Source organism: Balaenoptera acutorostrata, chromosome 5 (assembly GCF_949987535.1).
Source record: "Balaenoptera acutorostrata chromosome 5, mBalAcu1.1, whole genome shotgun sequence".
In the NCBI taxonomy this organism is placed as follows: domain Eukaryota; kingdom Metazoa; phylum Chordata; class Mammalia; order Artiodactyla; family Balaenopteridae; genus Balaenoptera; species Balaenoptera acutorostrata.
Genome location: NC_080068.1, coordinates 100343566 through 100364283, shown reverse-complemented (window position 1 = coordinate 100364283; position 20718 = coordinate 100343566). Strand labels below are relative to the sequence as shown.

Genomic DNA, 20718 nt, shown 5'->3' with positions numbered 1-20718 from the left:
TCTCTCCCTTTCCTCACTTTGGGTTCCCTCTTGCTTGAACCTTATTCCCATCACTCTTCCCCTGATGAAACTCAAGTCTGAGTTTGGATGTTGCTTTCTCCAGGAAGTCTGTCTTGATGACAACGTCTGGGTTTGCTGTACATCCCTCCTTCATGATGCCATGGAGTCCTATACTTGCCCTTTCACAGTGCTTACCTCATTTGCTCAGTTTATAAGACTATTCTTCTTTTTGGAAGAGGGAGGTGACATATGTATGAAGAGGGACAAAGTCATTATTGTTGTTATAGTTGACTTAAAATGTCCTCACGTGGTTAAATAAAATTATGTGTCTCCATGGTGTTCTCCAGATGACGTTTTTCAAGTTGTCTGGTCCAGGGAATCCAAGTTTGCCTTGGAAATCCAAGGAAGCCATTGCCTTAGCTGGCAGATTTTCACAGGTGCGGAAGAACAATGTTTGTGATGTTAATAACCTTTAAAGGAGGCATCATCTGAAATGTTGGGATGGGCAGTTCAGATACACATGCCCCTGGGGACCCACAGGGCATCTGGAATGACCCCAGCCTCCCTTCCTGGGTCCGGGCCCCACGGGCTTGTTACCTCCCAACCTCACCAATCATAAGCTCCTCACAGGGTGTGTTAAAAACACTGACTTCAGGCCCCTCCCCTGGAGAAGCGTCAGGAGATTTGGGTAAGACCAGGAATCTGTCTTTAAAACAAGTCCCGTGTCATGATTATGATTAAGTGCCTCTTCAGTCTTGGTGTGTAGATACCTCAGCTCTCTCACCTTCCCATGGGCTAATTTCCACAGCGGTGTCTTCGGTGTCTATCACAGCTCCTCTACAGGATGGAGCTCTGCTGCCCCCTGTGGCGGGTGGCGGAATGATACACCCTCTACAGGCGGCACTCCCTCCGCTGTGTCACCTCCCACTTCACAGCCAGGGTTCCCTGCACCTCCCAAATAAGTGACTTGCCCTGGAGTCCTTGACTCAGGGTCTGCTTCGGGGACTCTGACCAAACACACCCAGCATTCATCTCCCTAAAGCCAATCAGAAAGCTCCCTTCCCAAGGAGCCCTGGCTTCTTTGGTGTCTTTGCTTAACCAAATCCCTCTTCCTTGGATAACCGGAAAACATGACCCAATTCCACACCTAGGGTAGGATTCCGTTCATTCCTGTGGGCCCAGTTCTGACTCCTTTCTCTACACCAGCTCCACCCAAACGGTTTTTATCCATTTGTAAAGACACCTGAGGTGGAGAGGAAATCAGGAAGTAGGGGGGTCCCCAAGTTTACAGGAACTCCAAGTCTAATATCAAGCCAACCATAAAGGACTTGTCCAACTAAGAGTCCTGCCATGGATGGTGGCAGCCAACTCTGGCTCATGCTTGTCACGCTGCCCAGAGTCACCTCAGAGTCTGAGGACCTGGTCCTCTGAGGCTTGGGCCCAGATGAGAGAGTCCAGCCTCTCACGCCCAACCCATTCCTTGGCAGAGCGAACTGGCATTCAGGCTGGGCTGCTAATGGCATGCAAATTTTCAAGATAAATATAAAAGCAAAGGTCATTTTCTTCTGCCCAGGGAAGCAGGCACACATGGGCAATCACGTTTGGAAGATATAAATGAAGCCAGTGGCACTGAAGAATGAAAATGCTTTCTGTGGTAGGAGGGAAGGTGTAGGCACTAGTGTGTATCTGGCTCATCCTCTTTTATACACATAAATGGCCTTGAGATGAGAACTTCCTCTTTGGCTTCTGCATTCACTTTTCCCTTAAGCATCATTTTATTGCAAATTGAGAATATGCGGCCACCGTTCCCACCACTGGGCAAGAGTTCACTGCCTTCACACCCGTTGGAGACACTGTCATTCACATTTGTTGTGCTGGCCATTAAATAAATAAAAGTCCACTGGTACCTTTATTGTTGTCTTGATAACTACCTTTGTACCAGGAAGGGATAGAACGAATCGTCTGACCCTGCAGGACTAATAGCTTGACACACAGATTCAACTAATTTTTATTATCCTAACATTCAATGCAAAAACATTCGTCTGTTGATTTCATTGGCAACCGACGTTCATCATAGGCCAAAATCGAAATAACACACTGTTCTGTTTAGGTAAGTTAACCTCGTGGATGCAAACAGACTGAATTAACAGCACCTTAACCCTAACCCTAACCCTAACCTTGGTATTAAGTAGAGACATGAAAGGTGCCTGGATACTTTCTGACAATACTGTCCACTCATCTGAGTGAGGCCTTCAAGGCCCTCCCCTGATCTGGCCCCAGCTCACCTGTCCTTCATCTTCCTCCTCACCCACCAGCTCCATCCCTCTGCTTCCTCCACTCACGCCTCATCCTCTGCTCACGTGGTCCCCACAGCTTGGAACGCCTGCAAAGCTGCCTCCCCACCTGTTCCAGCCCTGCTTATCTTTTTAACAATAAGCCCCCAAATCACTTCCTTGTGGAAGAGCTCTGGTAAGAATTAATTCTTTTTCTTCTACAAGTATGCATGTGTATGTTAAAAGTACGCATACCTGTTTCTAGGGATGTTCAAACCATTCCATTTAGCTAAGGGGTTCTCATCCCTTGTCTAAAAAAAGTAGCATAAGACTTCCTTTAAGGAAATTTTAGTTTTTCAATAACATATAGCTTGAAAGGTGAATGTTTCTTCAAATGCTACTTTTGAAATTTCTGCTGTAGTTCAAATGGGATTAATAAGGCATTTCAATACTCCATAAAGCTTCTTAGTCAAGAAAGGTTACTAAATTCACAGGTAAAACAACTGGTTGTTTAAAGATTTACTTTCAAGTCAGCCAAAGTTTTGCTCATATTTATTTTTTGCTAACAAATTCATCAATCAAAATTACCTTCTCATAATCCGTTGAGAGGTCAAACTTCTTCTGGACAACTTTTCTTAAAATATCTGGGGGGAAAAAGCCACAAAACAACGGCACGATTACTTTTTCAGTAAAAATATAAAATGCATATTTAGAAAATAAAGGTCTATATGTGCTCAGAAATTACTGAACCTTAATATAGTATTCTTATACTTTTATTCCTCTTTCTTAACGTAGGTAAATAATTGACCTAATGAGGCTCTAACCAGAAGCAAAGAATGGAGAACAAATATTTTCGACCTACGATTTTGCCAGCGGCAAAATTAGAGGGTTGCCATCTTTAAGAGTTTTCAATTTCACACAAAACACCTTAATGTTTACCAGCAAACTACATATACCTCATTAACAGTCACTAATAAAATGTTACATTGATATTGCTAATTCTTTTTTTGTCAATAAATCAAGTTTAATTAATTATGATTTATTAAATTTCCAACACCGCCACACCCATATGTTGATTCTGGCTGCTCAGCCATACAAACTACAAGAGCAGGGCGACAGAAACCATATGGTCTCCAGAACCTCCAATCTTTATTAATTATCTGGCCCTTCACAGAAAAAGTCTGCCCTCCTGGTCTATATGAACATGTTGACAGGACACTGAATCACAAGGTTTAAAGTTTTGATGTGACCAGTGTGCATGATTTTTGCTGGTTAATTTATGTAAGCCAGGTTGGACTGACAGCACCACCACTAGCAACAGGAAATAAGGAATCTCTAAACTCTAAATGTGATTTTTCTTTTAAGTTGGAAAATGCATTAACATTTGCATGCAGATTAGGAACATCAGATTTCCTTAGGGAATTGTGACTCCATTTATCCCTAATGTTTTTTGCCCCACAGCCCATGAAATTGCTTTCTTAATTATTTGGAACCACAAATGCAATTTATTCTTTAATACTTCTACTTTTACATAATATTTTACAAATGAAAGGAATCTTACAATTAACCTAATCCAAGAGCTCTTAACATGAGATGTCCCTCTCCGTCTCCAAGCAGTGCACGAAAAACCCAAAATGCTAAGCAAAACTGAATTTTTCTGTGCATGCTCATTTGGGGCATTTTAAAATTCTCACATAGGTCAGGAGCTGCCTCATATCCTGATTCCCCCATCTAGTAATGATATAGCATAGCTGATGGCCAGATAGGGAGGGTGACTTGTCTAAAATCAGTGATCTGTGAGGCCAGACCCAGGCCCAGGTCTTCCTTCCCCTGGTGCGAGGTCCTTCCCACACTGCACATTGTCTTCTGCCCCAGGAATGAGCTTCTGGAATGCTAGGACTGTATCCCGTATAAGCACTTCCAAAGTATACTACTGGGGGTCGCAAATGAAACCCCACAGTGAACGCTTTTTTAAAGCAAAGACGTTCACATGTACAGGCCAGGAAATAAAGCAAGCCACTTCCCCACAGGGCCTTCTGGAAAACAACTTTCCACCTGCACAGAGCAGATAGATACATGGAGCAGACCTGTAAAGGATGTGCTGCAGGAACAGAGATTTTCAAACTGGTAGGAAACCCTGGGAACCCTAGAGTTTCTCCAAGGTACCTTGGGGGCAACCCAGGATCACAGGTGGTCTCCGGCCTTGAACCAGTCTCTTTGCTTTAGTCTGTTGCACACACGTAGCAGGCGTTGCTCTAGTAGAGCTCTGTGGAGGTGAGCCAATGCCAGAGAACATGGCTTGTGTACCCATGGCAACCTCTGGGAAACAGTGACATTCCTCTCTGTCAAACAGATGCCCCCATCAGTTTGCTTGAAGACCCAGCCCCTCCTGAGTCCTTCTGTGATGCTGGTGGCCCTGGGTGTCCCAGGCATGGTCCCAGCTACATCCAACGACAACACTCACTGGCAGTTGATCCCTGTCCTTTGGCTGCCAGCTGGCCCTGACCCTCTGGCAAAGCTGATCCTTGCTGTACTGGCTAAAAACCCATCCCAAGACTTTGGACCAGAGATGTTCTCCCTTCCCGTGGTTTAGAGTAGCACTGTCTTACAGAAATCTATCTCAAGCCACATAAGTAATTTCAAATTTTCTAGTAGTTCCATTTAAAAACATGATTAATTTAAAATTAATTTTAATATGTTTTACTTACTCCAAATATATGCAAAGTAGTGTCATTTCAAGATATCATCAGTGTAAATATTAATGAGCTATTTACAGTCTTGTTTTCATACTAAGAGTTCAGAAGCCGGTGTCAATGTCCTTTAGTTCAGACAAGCTACAGTTCAAGTGCTCCATGGCCACACGTGGTTAGTGGCTCCTGCACTGGACAGCACAGGCTCAGAGGCGGCAGGTCACCCTGCCCACTCTCACCCCGGAGCAATTCCATTTCCCCCAAAGCCCCAAGGCCTCTATCCATTTCCTTATTGCCCCCTCCGTCCCAGCATCCCCTGTCACAAAAACACAGAATGGGCGTCCTTCATGCTCAGGACCACAATATCCATTTTTCCCTTGGCTTCCCTGTGTATCTCTAATTAAGCGGCTCTTAATCAGGGTGAGTGAACATCAGAGAAGCCTGTACAACACAACCCAAGCATCTTTACTTGACAAGCCCCGACATTAACCTTCTGCTGCTCACACCTCATCCGGGAGCCCATGGGACTCCACACTTGGAAATTCTATCTCAGATCTAATAGGTTCACTGCTGGTGAGAACTTGGAATCCATTATGGTCCATCTCAGAAAGCACGTGGAAGAACCAGGGTCTCACTTCTGCCCCACACTTTTCATGGTTCCCAAGTGTCACACTCGTTCTACTGCATCCAGTCCTTTGTCTTTGTCTTTCCTGGCCAGCTCATAAAAGGCTTCTGGTGGAAACCATCTCGGCCTCTGGATTGCCTGCATCCTCGTGTTGGAGGGGGCCATGGACAGGATGTGACCACTGGCTGGCCTGCGAGCTGGACCCAGGCACTCAGAAGCTGCTCACCCCTCCCCTGCCCCTGGAACATCCGTTCTGCCCACCCATCCCACACTAGGAGCTGGGTTCAAGGATGCAGTCTTGAGAGAGTAATGTGTAGTTGAGACCATCTGAATGGTCTACATAACTGAATCCAGTTGAGACCACTACATAAACTTTTAAGATTCAGGCAGGTGGGTGCGGAGATCTACTCATCTTGCAGCTGCTCAAGACAAGCCTCGTAAGTAAGTTCCCTTCCTTCTTAAACTTGCCACTATCCCATCTGGAGGGGTCTGCTTCTTTCTCAGTCCCTCCTTGCCCCCAAGTTTCAGATTTCACTTGGGTCCCTCCTAAGGCTGCGAAGCAACCCCTCAGCAAGTTCCAGGGCTCCAGAACTGTCTGTGGTATGGATGCTGCACAAACACAATACTTCTTTACCAAAAAAAAAAAAAAAAAATGCTGCTTCCACTCCATAGATCAGACAGGACCCCTGAATTCTGTGACTAGTTCCTTGTACTGCCCGGTGGGTATTAGCCATTAACACGCAGGTGGAACAGAGCCCCAAACAGAGAACACGCAAACTGGAAACCTCGGCTTAGCCTTGGTGCTCACCAAAGATGACCATACCGTGACCAACACCAGCTCTGAGAGCTTCCAAATGAACAGATTCTACCCTAATATTCTCCACTGTGTCTACCTGCTTCTTCTCAGCCCTGAGAAGGCGTGCACAGCTCAAAGCAGGTTGTAAAATGATGTCATGATGGCAGTGCGTTCTGTTTGTTGCACGAATCCTGGTGGCTTAAACCTGACCCAGTCTTCGGGTCATTCAACAATATTCAACCACCATATTAAGCGCCTACAGGGTGCCAGGTGCTGTGATCGTGATAGAAAGGAGTAAGACCTCTTGCTTGAGAAACCACGGTCTTCTCCTGCCATCCATGCGACTTCAGTGTGGACAATAGTGACCCCTTTGTCCTTCCAGAGCTGAGGGAGGATCTGCTGAGATGGGGCCTGAAAGGCACCGAGCACCAGACTGGACGGCTCCAGGAAGCCGGTGAGTTCTCCTTGCCCTGAGCTCGGAGGGCGGCCTGGCTACCTTTTTCATGCCCTGCTTCATTTCTCACTATATCTTTCCATGCTCTTTTCCATAACATAATAGTTGCCTCTTAAGGTACAGCAGTGGGAGGGAAATATGTAAGCAGGCAGATGAGAAAGCTTTTTTCATGGTAGAAGACTGTTTCTCAGCATCTGACTCTGTGGGTCTTCCTGGAATGACAGGGACCGTCCGCCTCTCTGTGCTCAGCCCCTAGACCTTACAGTGTCTTCTTATCCGGGACTTACTTTAAATTTCATGTGATGATGGAAATTAAGAAACGTTGCAGGAAGAGCGAATTCTGGCCCCTTGGTTATACCACCAGGTTACAAAGTAGGTTGGTTTTGTTTTTGGCTCTTCGTGTGTGTGTGTGTGTGTAACTTCTCTGTGAGTTGTTTGATGTCTGAAGCTACACAAGCAACATAAAATAAGAAAAGTGCCTTGTGCAGGATCCATCTATAACAGACCCATCTTCCTCATCTTTGACAAGATATTTGTTTCCTAACTGGTTTCTTTTAATACATATGTAGGTTCTGAACCAACCCAGGCAAAGTGCAAGTTCACTTTTGGAATGTTCTCTCATAAAATGGATAGAGAACTTGAAAACCCCAGTTGTTGGCAGGTGATTTATCAGATTTGTGACAAACTTAAGTGCTCCTGGAAAGACTTTGCTGATAATATCTATTTGACAACTTAATTAAGTTAGGTCTCTTAATTTAAAAATGTACCACGGGGCTTCTCTGGTGGTGCAGTGGTTAAGAATCTGCCTGCCAATGCAGGGGACACGGCTTTGATCCCTAGTCCGGGAAGATCCACATGATGCAGAGAAATTAAGCCTGTGTGCCACAACTACCGAGCCTGCGCTCTAGAGCCCGTGCTCCGCAACAAGAGAAGCCACTGCAACGAGAAGCATGCGCACCGCAACGAAGAGTAGGCCCCGCTCACTGCAACTAGAGAGAGTCCACGCGCAGCGACGAAGACCCAACGCAGCCAAAAAAAAAATGTATCACACCTTTCATCTTCTAAATTGTGTTCCTGCCATTTACTGGGAACAGAATCTCCCAAAAGTGCGAAACTATATTAAAAAGTATTTTTGATAAAGATATTTTTATTTCTGATATAAAACAGGCATTTAGTATGTTGTAAATCACTCTACTATATGTAAAACAATATTATTGTAATGTAGTTCTTGCTAAAGTATTATGTAATGTTAATTTTGTTCATAGTTGTTCATTTTTCTGCCAAAAGTATTCTAATTTTAGGTTGTTTTGTTTTAAAAGGCTTTTAGAAAAGCCTTTTAGTCAAGTCTTATATTCAGGTTATTTTAATTTCTACCTGATGTTTTCTAGTTTCTTTGACCAGATGCAACAATATAGGATTATTAACATTAAACCTAAAATTAAGTTATAGACTTAGAAGCATTATGGTGTAAGCATTAAAATTAGGAGAGTAAAATGTTCAGAACAGGTTTTTTTTTTTTTTTAATTATTTATTTATTTATTTGGCTGCGCTCAGTCTTAGTTGCAGCGTGCATGTGGGATCTAGTTCCCTGACTGGGGAACGAACCCGGGCCCCCTGCACTGGGAGAGAGGAGTCTCAACCACTGGACCACCAGGGAAGTCCCCAGGTTTTTCTTTATGAACAAACGTTAGAGGGTGAATCATTTTTTTTCCCTAGATGTCAGGTTAAATTTGTTATTGTACTGAGAACTCTTATTAATAAAAAATTACCCACACACGGAGTTAGCCCTCTTGGGCACTTAAAGTGTTTACCTGGAAATGTGATTAACTAAGAGCATAAATAGTGTTGTGTCCCCCTGTGGAGATGCCCACAGGGTCCCCCATTGACCCCCAGTGGCACTCTTTTATACTCACAAGGTCTGGGGGGGTCTCTGTACTAAGAATGACTTAATCTGTTAATTTGTGCATTAAATCAACACTGGTCAAAGTGAAAGAGATTATTCACATTTTTACTAAAGCTATTAGTTTTATAAGTAGAATAAAATGATATTCAAGTTCAATTTAAAGTCCTACCAACACTGGGCTTCTAAATACATAACTTTAGTAAATTAAACATTACTTAAAACATAACTTTAATTGTTTCTTTCCAGGCACAAAAGACTTCCGTCTACACCAAATTCCTGAGAGGATGAGGGGCAGAGAGGCAAACCGAGTGGAATGCCTGACAAGTCCTGATAAAACACAAACTTAGTTTGAAAAGTGTGAACTTCTTGGACGTGCTGGCATGACACCGGGTGTGGAAGAGCTAGTGGCATTTTGCCCTGAGAAGGGTGTTTAGGGCAGTGCTCAGTATGTTACACTAACCTGAAAATGTTGGCGTCTGTCCTTCACCTCCACCCTTGTACCACACACGCTTCACTGCTCTGCCCTCTCCAGTTCTTCAGCCTGTGGCACCAAGTGAGTGCTCAGCAGAACCATGTGTGGTCTCAGTTTCCTTGGCCCACTGCCTGATTCCCCAGCCCCCTTGCAGTTAGGTGGGGGCCCGTGACTTGAGTTCTGGTCAGTGGAATGTGGGTAGACAGGCATGCACATCACTTCTACTCCTGGCCTCTACAACCTCCTGTAAGACCCTTGATGGTCGCTCACTTGACCCATCTACCCATCACCCACTGGAGGAGCCAGTGGAGAAATCCAAAGCCCAATAGGATGACGGAACCATTACAGAGTGCCCAGCCCTCACCACTCCATCACTTCTACATTGGACTGAGCTGTTAGAGAGAAATGTTTTTCACCTAAATTTGGGCTTGTTTGTTATAGCAAATGGTGTCACTTACCCTAACTAAAAAAGCCTTAGCCAATTAAGACCCCCAACATTTTCCATTGCAAGCTTCCTCTACAAATAGCCTAACCTGCTAGCTTTGACCAAACAAAGGCGAACTCACTTTTCTCAGGAGCAAGTATACACATAAATAACATAGCAGACTAAGACTTACTGAAGCCAATAGGATGGCACTAACATAAACCAGGATTTTAAAAGATATCTTCATTCAAAGATCAGAATTTCTGTATTCATGATCCAGCAATCCCACTCCTGGGCATATATCCGGAGAAAACTATAATTTAAAAAGATACATGCACCCCAGTGTTCATTGCAGCACTGTTTACAGTAGCCAATACATGGAAACAACCTAAATGTCCATCGACAGATGAACGGATAAAGAAGATGTGGTAGATATATACAACAGAATATCATTCAGCCACAAAAAAGAATGAAATAATGCTATTTACAGCAACATAGTTGGACCTAGAGATTATCATACTAAGTGAGGTAAGTCAGACAAAGACAAAAATCATATGATATTGCTTATATGTGGAATCTGAAAAAAAAAAAAGATACAAATGAACTTATTTACAAAACAGAAATAGACCCACAGATATAGAAAACAAATTTATGGTTACTGAAAAGGAAGAGGGGGGAGGGATAAATTAGGAGGATGGGATTAACATATATACACAACTCTATACAAAATAGATAACCACAAGGACTTACTGTATAGCACAGTAGGGAACTGTACTAAATATTTTGTAATATCTATAAGGGAAAAGAATCTGAAAACCAGTATATATATGTTCAGTTTTATATATATATATATATATATATATATATATATATATATATATATATATATAACATGATATTGTAAATCAATTATACTTCAATTTAAAAAATTATTTTTTTAAAAGAATTTTCTGTACTCATAAAAGAATGCATGAAATGGCATTTGAACCCAGAAAAATCACTACAAAATGCAATGCAATATAGCTCAGATAAACTCTCTTGCTGCCTGCTCCTCATCCATGGGTCTATAAAGCCTTGATAGTCATTAACAGGCTTAGCTGATAGGTCCATAAGCCTTTCAAAAGCTTCACTACCAACTGAATTTTCCTCATCTACAAAACATATGTTCATAATCAGTTTAAACCACGAATTCAAGCATGTCTCTAGTGCTAGACTATTTACATAAAATACTCTCAGGTAACAGTATTATCCTGGGAAACGTGCATCAGATAAGGAGTTAAGACTAAGTGGATGTAAGATCTTGGTACCCTCTCCAAGAGTTATGTGCACAGGCTGGCTGGTAAAATGGGTTGTGAGCACCAGCTAACAGGTCCAGGCTGTTCCTTCTGGAGGAGAACGCAGATTTAAATCAACATGGAGGGCTTTCCTGGTGGCGCAGTGGTTAAGAATCCGCCTGCCGATTCAGGGGACAGGGGTTCGAGCCCTGGTCCGGGAAGATCCCACATGCCGCAGAGCAACTAAGCCCATGCGCCACAACTACTGATCCTGCACTCTAGAGCCTGCGAGCCACAACTACTAAGCCCGCGTGCTACAACTACTGAAGCCCACCCACCTAGAGCCCGTGCTCCACAACAAGAGAAGCCACCGCAATGAGAAGCGCGCGGGCCGCAGCAAAGAGTAGCCCCCGCTCACCGCAACTAGAGAAAGCCACCGCACAGCAACAAAGACCCAACATGGCCAAACAAAATAAATAAATAAATAAAATAAATTTTAAAAATAAAAAATAAATCAAGATGCAAAGGTAGTTGGTGAAAATGTACATTTACATAATTTGTATGTGGTCCCTAGAACTTTCCCCAGAGCCCCATGTGGAAGAGGTCTTATGTTGGGTTACAGACAGAGGTATTCCACTGCAGTTGGTTGAAGCTTGTCTTCTCTCTTTGGTCTAGGTTTTCTGTGGATTGTTTTTATGCTTTAGAGCTTCCTGATTCTGATTTCTAAAACGAAATTTGATTCTTCTCTTGACAGGAAACTCTCACTAATTCAAACAAATTAGGAAACTTCTGGTTATTTGGATAATTTGACTCAGTTTACCTTTTATCAAGAAAAATGTTTAAGGAGCCAACTCATTGCATGGAAAATGTTTAAATCTACATTACATTAGCATAGTAGGTGTGATCCGTTCTGATAGCTGACAGGTTAGTGGAAAAATAAAAAGAAGGGACTCATACCTTAGACATTTTATTTTAACTTAAAGTATATAAATACAAATATATTTGACCATCATTTGATGCAAAGCCGAGGTCCTTTATTGGATATCAGTCCTCTGGCTAGAATGGAGGTGAGTTAAGATAGCATACAAGGTAAAAAAAAAAAAAAACACAAAAAATCTCCTCACTTATTTAGAGGCAGACTTGTGTAAACCATCCCATCACCAAGCCACAAGATTAGGGTAGATGAAAAGAGCCCACATGGGCTCACAGAGGGACACTGTCTACACAGAACGTGGTTACTTCAGAAAAAGAACTTGGTGATCATAAACTCTGCCTCAGGAAAAATGGAAGAACCTTGCTTATTTGATTCTTCAGTGGTTGGAATGGGGGAGAGGGCTAGAATTTTCTCCAGCTACGCACTACTCACCATCCTCATCCCCAAACTTTGGGAATAACTGCCTCTGTCAGTCAGGTTCTCTGAAGAAACAGAACCAGTAAGTGGTGAGATAGAGACAGAGATAGAGATAGAGACAGAGACAGAGATAGAAGAGATGGAGATAGAGATAGAGACGGAGACAGAGACAGAGATAGAGATAGAAACAGAGATAGAGATAGAGACAGAGCTAGAGCTACAGCTAGAGATAGAGATGGAGAGGGAAAGAGAGGAGAGAGACTGATTTTAAGGAACTGTGGGCACTAGCAAGTTGGAAATCTCAGGGCAGGTTGGAAACTCAGGCAGGAGCTGACGTCACAGTCTTGAAGCTGAATTTCTTCTTCCTGTGGAAATCTGGTTTTGCTCTAAAGACCTTTCAGCTGATTGGATGAGGGCCACCCACATGATCGAGGGTAATCCCCTTCACTGAAAGGGTTCACATGTAGGTGTGAACCACATCTACAAAATACCTTCACAGCAACACCTAGATTAGCATTTCATCAAATCACTGGCTACCCCAGCCTGGCCAAGTGGGCACAGAAGACTAACCACGACTCAGTCACGCCAGCTATGTTCCCCCATAGAACGGGTACGCCCCGTAGGTGTGCTGGAGCAGAGGGCATCTGAGCGGCCCTGTCACCACCATTAATGGCAGCTCCTGACAACCTGAGCCCCCAGCCAAGTCATCGGGGTCCAGTTAATTCAAGGACAGGAGATCACACATTGTCTCTGAGGACAGCCGACCTTGAATGATGGCCCTGAACAACCTCCCAAATCAACTTACGTTTGGTGTGTGCAAAACTAAAAGGCAAATAAATATATGCCTTTTGAGAAGATTTCCATCAAAAACGACAGAACTAAATTAGTTTGTCACTCTCAAGGTCAAGTGTTGCTTCTCTGAAGAATGTACTTTAGCAAGCCCATCTTCCAGCCGCCTGGTTTGGTTAAATGCGTTCGCTGTCCTTTGACATTGGAATGAACGTTACCCACCCGGCTCCCTGGCTCACATCTTCCTTTGGCTGGTGTGGATGAGGATTTGGGGACCCAAACGATGCAACAGCCTCAGGTCCTGGAGTTCACCATATTTCCTTCTGGAGCGGCTGCAATGAGTCTGTCCAAATTTAGTACTTGAGAGAATGCATTTTTTTTTTTTTTTTTTGGCTGTGTTGGGTCTTGGTTTCTGTGTGAGGGCTTTCTCCAGTTGCGGCGAGCGGGGGCCACTCTTCATCGCGGTGCGCGGGCCACTCACTATTGCGGCCTCTCTTGTTGCGGAGCACAGGCTCCAGATGCGCAGGTTCAGTAGTTGTGGCTCACGGGCCCAGTTGCTCCGCGGCATGTGGGATCTTCCCAGACCAGGGCTCGAACCCATGTCCCCTGCATTGGCAGGCAGATTCTCAACCACTGCGCCACCAGGGAAGCCCGAGAGAATGCATTTTAACAACCCCTTCAAGCAGCCAAAGTCCTGTACCTTTCAGTTTCACGGAGCTCTTACTTCTGCTGTTCAACTCCTCCATCAACATGACTAGACCCTTTGGTTTGGTTTTTAATAAAGGGATTGATGCTTCAGACATTTGGAAGCCAAGCTGGGTTTATTAGAACTTATCAAAAGTATGCTCCCTGCCTCCAAGTATATAATCAAGTATTCCAGAGGGCGAGCCCCCTTTCCTGTATTTAAAATCCAATTCAATCACCCTTGGTGCAGTTTTTCCCTTCATTTCAGCTGTCAGCACGTGACTGTGCAGTCCTCCTTTAATTGATTGGAGCAGCTTCCCTGCAGGACTGACACACATCGGCTTGCACGAGAATTCACGATGGCACTAACTCGCTCTTCCAGAAAAGAGCTCAGAAAAATGCTGCACAGGAAGCAATTCTTGGAAAAGCATCTGGGACCAGTCTGGCCCTTGTAGCCTTCCCCCGGCCACATGTTCACACAGATCCATGCCGGGGGATTCTATTTCACTGTTAGGCCACATGCATTCAAGCCTGTGACTGGGCAGGCTGGCCCTTAAATCATTTCAAGTGCTTTTAGAGGAAACAGGCTCTCACATTGCACAGGAGCAGGGAGACATCTGGGGTCGCCTGAAGCTCAGAATCCTTGACCAAGATTCAAGTCGGATAAGGGCTCAGGGCTCTGTGGCCTCCCTGATGATGGGACAGGGCTGGGAGGGGGCCGCTGGGCCTGAGACTAAGACGGTCCAGCAGCTGTGTTACCATCACTGTTAAATCCAGGGAGGGAGGCAGGCAACATGGCCAAGGTACCTGTGGAGTCCCAGAGTTCGTTTCCTCCCCTAAGACATTCCTGGAAAGCGTCATTTGTCTCTGCTGTTCATTTAAGGAACATTGGCCTTGAGGATGTTTGAGTCGCATTTTTTGGTCTGCACCAAGGTGCACATGATCGCACAGACACTCCCATGAGAATGTGAGTCAACACCACCCCATTTTGTTCTGTTGTGTGACAAAAGAAGGCTCAGCTATTGACCATGACCTCCCCCAAACTAGGGACTGAGAATGGAACTAGGAGCAGAGTGAAGGGGGATTTTTTTTCCTGTATATATTTTGAGCTCACTTGAATTTTTAAGAGAATATTAAAAAAATTTTAAACAAAGTTCTTTCATTGACATATTCTTCCACCCCTTTCCCAATACTCTCCTCACCAAAAAAAACACAAAAAGACAGAATTTGTAATACTACCAAGTTAAAAATTCTAGTTCCTGTAAATGTAAATCAGAGTTGACAGTATCTTGTGTAGGAGATGTGATCCGGAGCCATTTTTACAGTATGTCAGCATGTAGTATTTGTCATGTAAAAAAAAAAAAAAAGCCTGAAAAGAAATGAAGCTAAAATTTGCACAATTTTAGATGTTTGCCAATAAATAATCATTGGAAAAGTAATAATCAAATATTCAAGACTTAGAAAAGCCCCAGTTTTGTCCCAACAAGTGTGTGGTCCAGGCAAAATATACTCTTCTAGTGTTTTGTTAGTAATGCACCAGAAGCACCTTTTTTGTGGTTTTGTCTCCACCCTTTCTGCTCGTGCCAGCTGAGCTGTACAATCTCCAAGAGTCTCTGGTGTTTGTTCCCAAACCACTTCCTGTTAGTTGTACTTATTGGTGCAATTTCAGAACTTATTTAAATATTATGTAAACAGATAAAACATGACTACAAAAAGCAACAGTTGTTTATACAAATTCTAAATTGAATGTTTTTTAAAACTCAGTCAAGAGGGGTTGTTTTACAAAGAAAAAGAGCTGTTGAATGCAATGTAGGAAAGGCAACTCTAAAAGCCCTGATAGAAAACCAATAAAAATCTAGAAAAAACATCAGCGCTCACAGTGGTTAAGAACCCGCCTGCCAATGCAGGGACACAGGTTCAAGCCCTGGTCCGGGAAGATCCCACATGCCGCGGAGCAACTAAGTCCGTGTGCCACAACTACTGAGCCTGCGCTCTAGAGCCCGCGAGCCACAACTACTGAAGCCCGCACGCCTAGAGCCTGTGCTCTGCAACAAGAGAAGCCACTGCAATAAGAAGCCTGCGCACCGCAACAAAGAGTAGCCCCTGCTCGCCGCAACAAGAGAAAGCCCGCACGCAGCAATGAAGACCCAACACAGCCCAAATAAATAAATTAAAAAAAAAAAAAGCGAGAAAAAATGTTACTTGTTTTATATGTATGTATATTGCTTTTATATATGTTGCTTTTATATTAAAAATAAATGTAGTTTTATTTTAATAAATATTGAGCAAGAAACCAATGTATACAATTGGACTCATTTGCTGATTCAGATTTTTAAAAAATATTTATTTTATTTATTTATTTAGACTGCGCTGGGTCTTAGCTGCAGTACATGGGATCCTTTAGTTGTGGCATGTGGACTTCTTAGTTGTGGCATGCGGACTTCTTAGTTGTGGCATGCGGACACAGTTGCGGCATGTGGAATCTAGTTCCCCGACCAGGGATCGAACTGGGGCCCCTGCATTGGGAGCGTGGAGTCTTACCCACTGGAGCACCAGGGAAGTCCCTTGATGATTCAGATTTAATTCAATACTTATTCCTTCTCTGTTCAGGTATCCCCAGGAGCCCTTGTCACCTTTAGTCTGAATCATACAAGATGTTCCTCACATCACAGCTATTTCTCGCCCTTGAACTCTTCATAGATATTTAATTACTGTTAAATTTGGTAATCTTGTTGGCTAAAAAATTATAAACTTGAGTTTTCCCATGAAAGTAAAAAAAGCAGCAATCTTGGTAATAAAGTTTAAGTTTCTGAAATATAAATAGCTATCGCAAAGTTAATACACTTTGAATTCTATAGGAAAAAGTGAAGCCACCCACTGCAACTCACCCAGATAGTTGTATAAGGTGACGTGTATAAAGTGAAGTATTAGGATTTGAAGAAAGTGGAGATAAATTAACAGCTGACAATAAAGAAACAAAAAAAATTCAAAAATCTGACAGTAAGGGAAATTCTAGAAAATAAATTAAAAGCAGAGCAACATGCTCTTTCAGAAGGGCTCATTGCCCTGCAGATTTTACTGTATGATAGTTCGGTGATATCATCGTGACACTAGTATTTTAAGAGAGTACACATAGCAAATAAATGTTCAACCTTTGTTAAGTAAATAGAGAAAGAAATTTGTAGTGGTTAGAGGAGAAAGTACAATATTTTTAAAAGTTCAAAAATACCAAAACAAAAGCAAGAGATTATGAAGGATCTCCAATGTGCCAGGCACTGCTGGCATCAATAAGTGTACAATCTAAGACAGCAAACTATTAAAAGGCAGTGTTATACATGCAATAGTAAAAGTGTATGAATGACACAGATAGTACAGACAAAATGATGCAATGAGAGTCACCAGATTTCCAGAATAGGTATCACATGAAGAAAGTTTTAAAGAAACCAAAGGAGTTTGCCAAAAGGCAAGTGGAAGGAAGAAGGCAACAGAATGAGGTGTTTGATCTCCAGGGGATTAGGTCCTCAGGTCGAGCAGGAAATGCGGTGAACAAAAAGCAGGCAAAAAAGAATTGTTCATGAAAGTCCCTTAAATCTCTTGTCTCAAGCAAGCAGTGACAACTTTTAAGCGCTGACGGAGGAGGCGGCTTCATACTACATAATGCAGTTGTACAACAGTAGGAAGAAACATTTGTACTATTCAAGTTATTTCTCTCTTTTTTACTCTTCGGCACATAGAGTTGAATCTTCATGAATTAAAGGCTTGGAGGATGTGACTATTCAAATGTACAGTGGAGGCTCTGGGAGCTAAACCCCACTTTGCAGCTGACCAGATGACCCAGCCATCAATTTCTTCCCTCAGAAAACATGGCTGTGCACCAGCCCTCACCATGAAGTCACCATTACCACCTCTGTTGGGTACCCTTGGCCCTCTGCAAACACCAGTTCACTTGTTCACTTCCGGGGTGGATTAGTGTGCTAGAGCTGTTGCAACAAAGTACCCCAAATGGCTTAAATAACAGAAATTTATTGTCTCACAGTTCTGGGGGCTGGAAGTTCAAAATGAAGGTGTGAAAGGTGCTCCCCTGAAGACTCTAGGAGAGGATGTGTCCTAGATCTCTCCTGGCCTCCGGTACTTTCTTCACTTGTGGCAGCACGACTCCAGTCTTCACGTGGCATCCTCCCTGTGTCCAGATCTGTCTCCAAATTTCCCCTTTTATAAACACACTAGTCCAAGTGGATTAGGAGCCCACTCTACCCCAGTATAACCTCATCTTAACTAATTGCATCTACAACAAGCCTATCCCCAAAGAAGTTCACCTTCTGCAGTACTGGGGGTTAGAACTTCAACATATGAATTTTAGGGGGAAACAATTCAACCCATAACACCGGCTTTGCTCCCAAGCTTCTTTCTGCCTCTTTATACATAATAAGTAATTAAATATTATACAAATGTGTAATTAAATAATACACAAACTAAGGAAATATGAACATAAAAAGAATGAGCATTGAAAACTAAGTCTAATGTTCTATAAAGACTTAGAAAAGGCAAGTACATGTGAGTAAGCTGTAAAAGTCTGGGGAGAAAAAAATCAAACTAAAAATCCAGAGCTCTGAACTCTGTTTTGCTTCACTTCAAAGAAATCAAAACAAAGAACCAAAAATTATACAGGATGCATTATGGGTGCTCTTTATATCAATTATATACCTAATTGATGTTAAACTTCAAACAATTAACTCATAGTAAAAAAATGTAAGCCTTGGCCGTACATCAAAAGATTGGTGAACGAATGTTTTGGGTTCCTTGCTTTTAAATTTTATTTTAGGCAACACACTTATAGGAACAGACATGAAGAGATGTCCACAATAAAATGTTAAGTGAACAAGTCAAGTTACAAAATATGCAAAGAATTCCATTTTTTTCTTAAGAGTTCCAATATGTTTGAGAGTATATTTGCAAACAATTTTGAAAGGATTGGACCTGCTATGAATGAATGAATCTAGATAGTGACCATCAGTGCTGCTAACATCACAAAAAAAGAGATAACCATATGTTATCCATCTCCTGATGCAAATGTTCAATACCATCTATAAACTGTTATTTCTCCCAAAACAAACCTGCATCTGATCTTTATAGGTCCTAGTTTATATGAAATGCAGAGGACAGAGAAACATGTAAAGAACACCATGAAGATGGAATCAGCAAAATTCAGCCCATGGGAAATACTATAGGAACAGTAACAAGGCTCTTCAACAAATAAATTGCAAGGGGGAAAAAAGACCTGGCAAGGCATCCTATAAGTTAAAAACAGACATAAAGAGACAAATTAACCAACTGCAATATATTGGTATCATTTGGATCCTGATTCAAACAAACTGTTTTAAAAACTGCATTTATGAGACAACCAAGAAATCTGAATATTTCCTGACTATTTTATTATATTGAAGAGCTACTGTTAACTTTCTACAGTATAACAGCATGATGTCTTTATTTTTAAAGAAATACACTGAAATATTTACAGAGGAAATGATAGAAAAACTGAGATTTGCTTCAAAATGAAGGGGGTGAGGAAAAGGAGTGGGTAGAGGTAGAAATAAACAAGATCAGTCATGAGTTGAGTTGTTGCATCTAGGCATCCTACAAGCTCCTGTCTCAACTTGCATCACTCAGGCCCCTGCTTGTGCACCTGGAATGCTCTCCTCTGCTTCCTGAACTCTTCCACACCCGCAAAGTTCAGTTCAAATGTTCCTTCCTCCAGGAAGTCTTCTGCAATTGCCCCATCATGACTAATCCCTCCTCTGGACAGCCATGAGCACACTATTCATGCCGGACAGTCAGCATGGGCCAGCCCTCCTGCATCATAGCTGACTGTGGAGGTGGCCGTCTCTGTGCTCAAGGTCAGCCTTTTGAGAGCAGGAGAACCCAGTCGACGCCACCTCTGCCAAACAGCAACAGGTCTAGCTCACTACATACTTACAGGATGGAAATTCAAGAACTTGGAATCAGACAAGTCAGCTCTGAATCTGGTTCCATCATTTTTCTGAAATATGACCTTGGGCACATCACTTAATATCTCTGAGCTATTCTCTGGAAGAACTAAAGAAGTGTGTCGTAGGTGTCATGGGCTGAATGGTTGCCCCCAAAAAGATATGTCCAAGTCCTGACCCCGGGAAACTATGAATGCGACCTTATTTGGAAAAAGGGTCTTTGAAGATATAATTAAGTTAAGGATCTCGAGATAAGATCATACTGGCTATAGGATGGGCTCTAAATCCAATGACAGATGCCTTTATAAAAGAAAGCAGAGGGAGATCTGAGCCAGAGACACAGAAGGCAGATGTGAAGATGGGCAGAGATTGGAGTGATGCAGCCACAAGCCAAGGAACACCTGGAGCCACCAGAAGCTGGAGGAAGCAAGGAAGGATTCTCCTCTAGAGGCTTCAGCCTCCCTTAGCGCCAATATCTTGATTTTGGACTACTGGTTCTCAGAACTATGACAGAATAAATTTCTGATGTTTGAAGCCACTCAGATTTGTTACAGCATCCCTAAGAAACCAGTACAGTGGGAGTCAAATAAATACTTGCTCTTCTGTCCATGTGATCATCAAGACATAAGATTAATTTAAAAGCTTATAATGAATATGGGTTTTATACATTCATATTTTACTCAACAAACACTTATATAGCACTTAGTTTATCAGACAAGGTCCTCATTGCTTTATAAATATTATTTAAATATTATGATGATCCCCAAAGTACTATTATTATTATCTTCATTTTACAGAGGGAAAACTCAGGAACAGAGAGTTTAAGTCACTTGGCCAAGGTCACACAGCTCATCAACATAGAAGCCAGGAATCAAACCCAGGCAGAGGCTCCAGAGTGCAGGCTCATCACTACCACTCAAGGGTTGGGCTCATTTCCGAATCTAGACCCCAGCCAAGCAGAGGGTACGTGGCAAGCCTGCCTCAGGCCACCCTTCCTGT

At 42.7% G+C, this 20718-nt stretch overlaps 1 protein-coding gene across 8 annotated transcripts in view; it reads right to left on the bottom strand.

Annotated features, from left to right (window-relative positions):
* The window catches only part of PROM1 (prominin 1), a 115256-nt gene that overhangs the window by 63375 nt on the left and 31163 nt on the right, over positions 1-20718 (bottom strand). For all 8 annotated transcript variants that reach the window (XM_007167338.2, XM_007167335.2, XM_007167337.3 and 5 more), the window contains exon 3: positions 2862-2917. In XM_007167338.2, coding sequence (XP_007167400.2) covers positions 2862-2917 — 56 coding nt within the window. The remainder of the gene's footprint in view (positions 1-2861; positions 2918-20718) is intronic.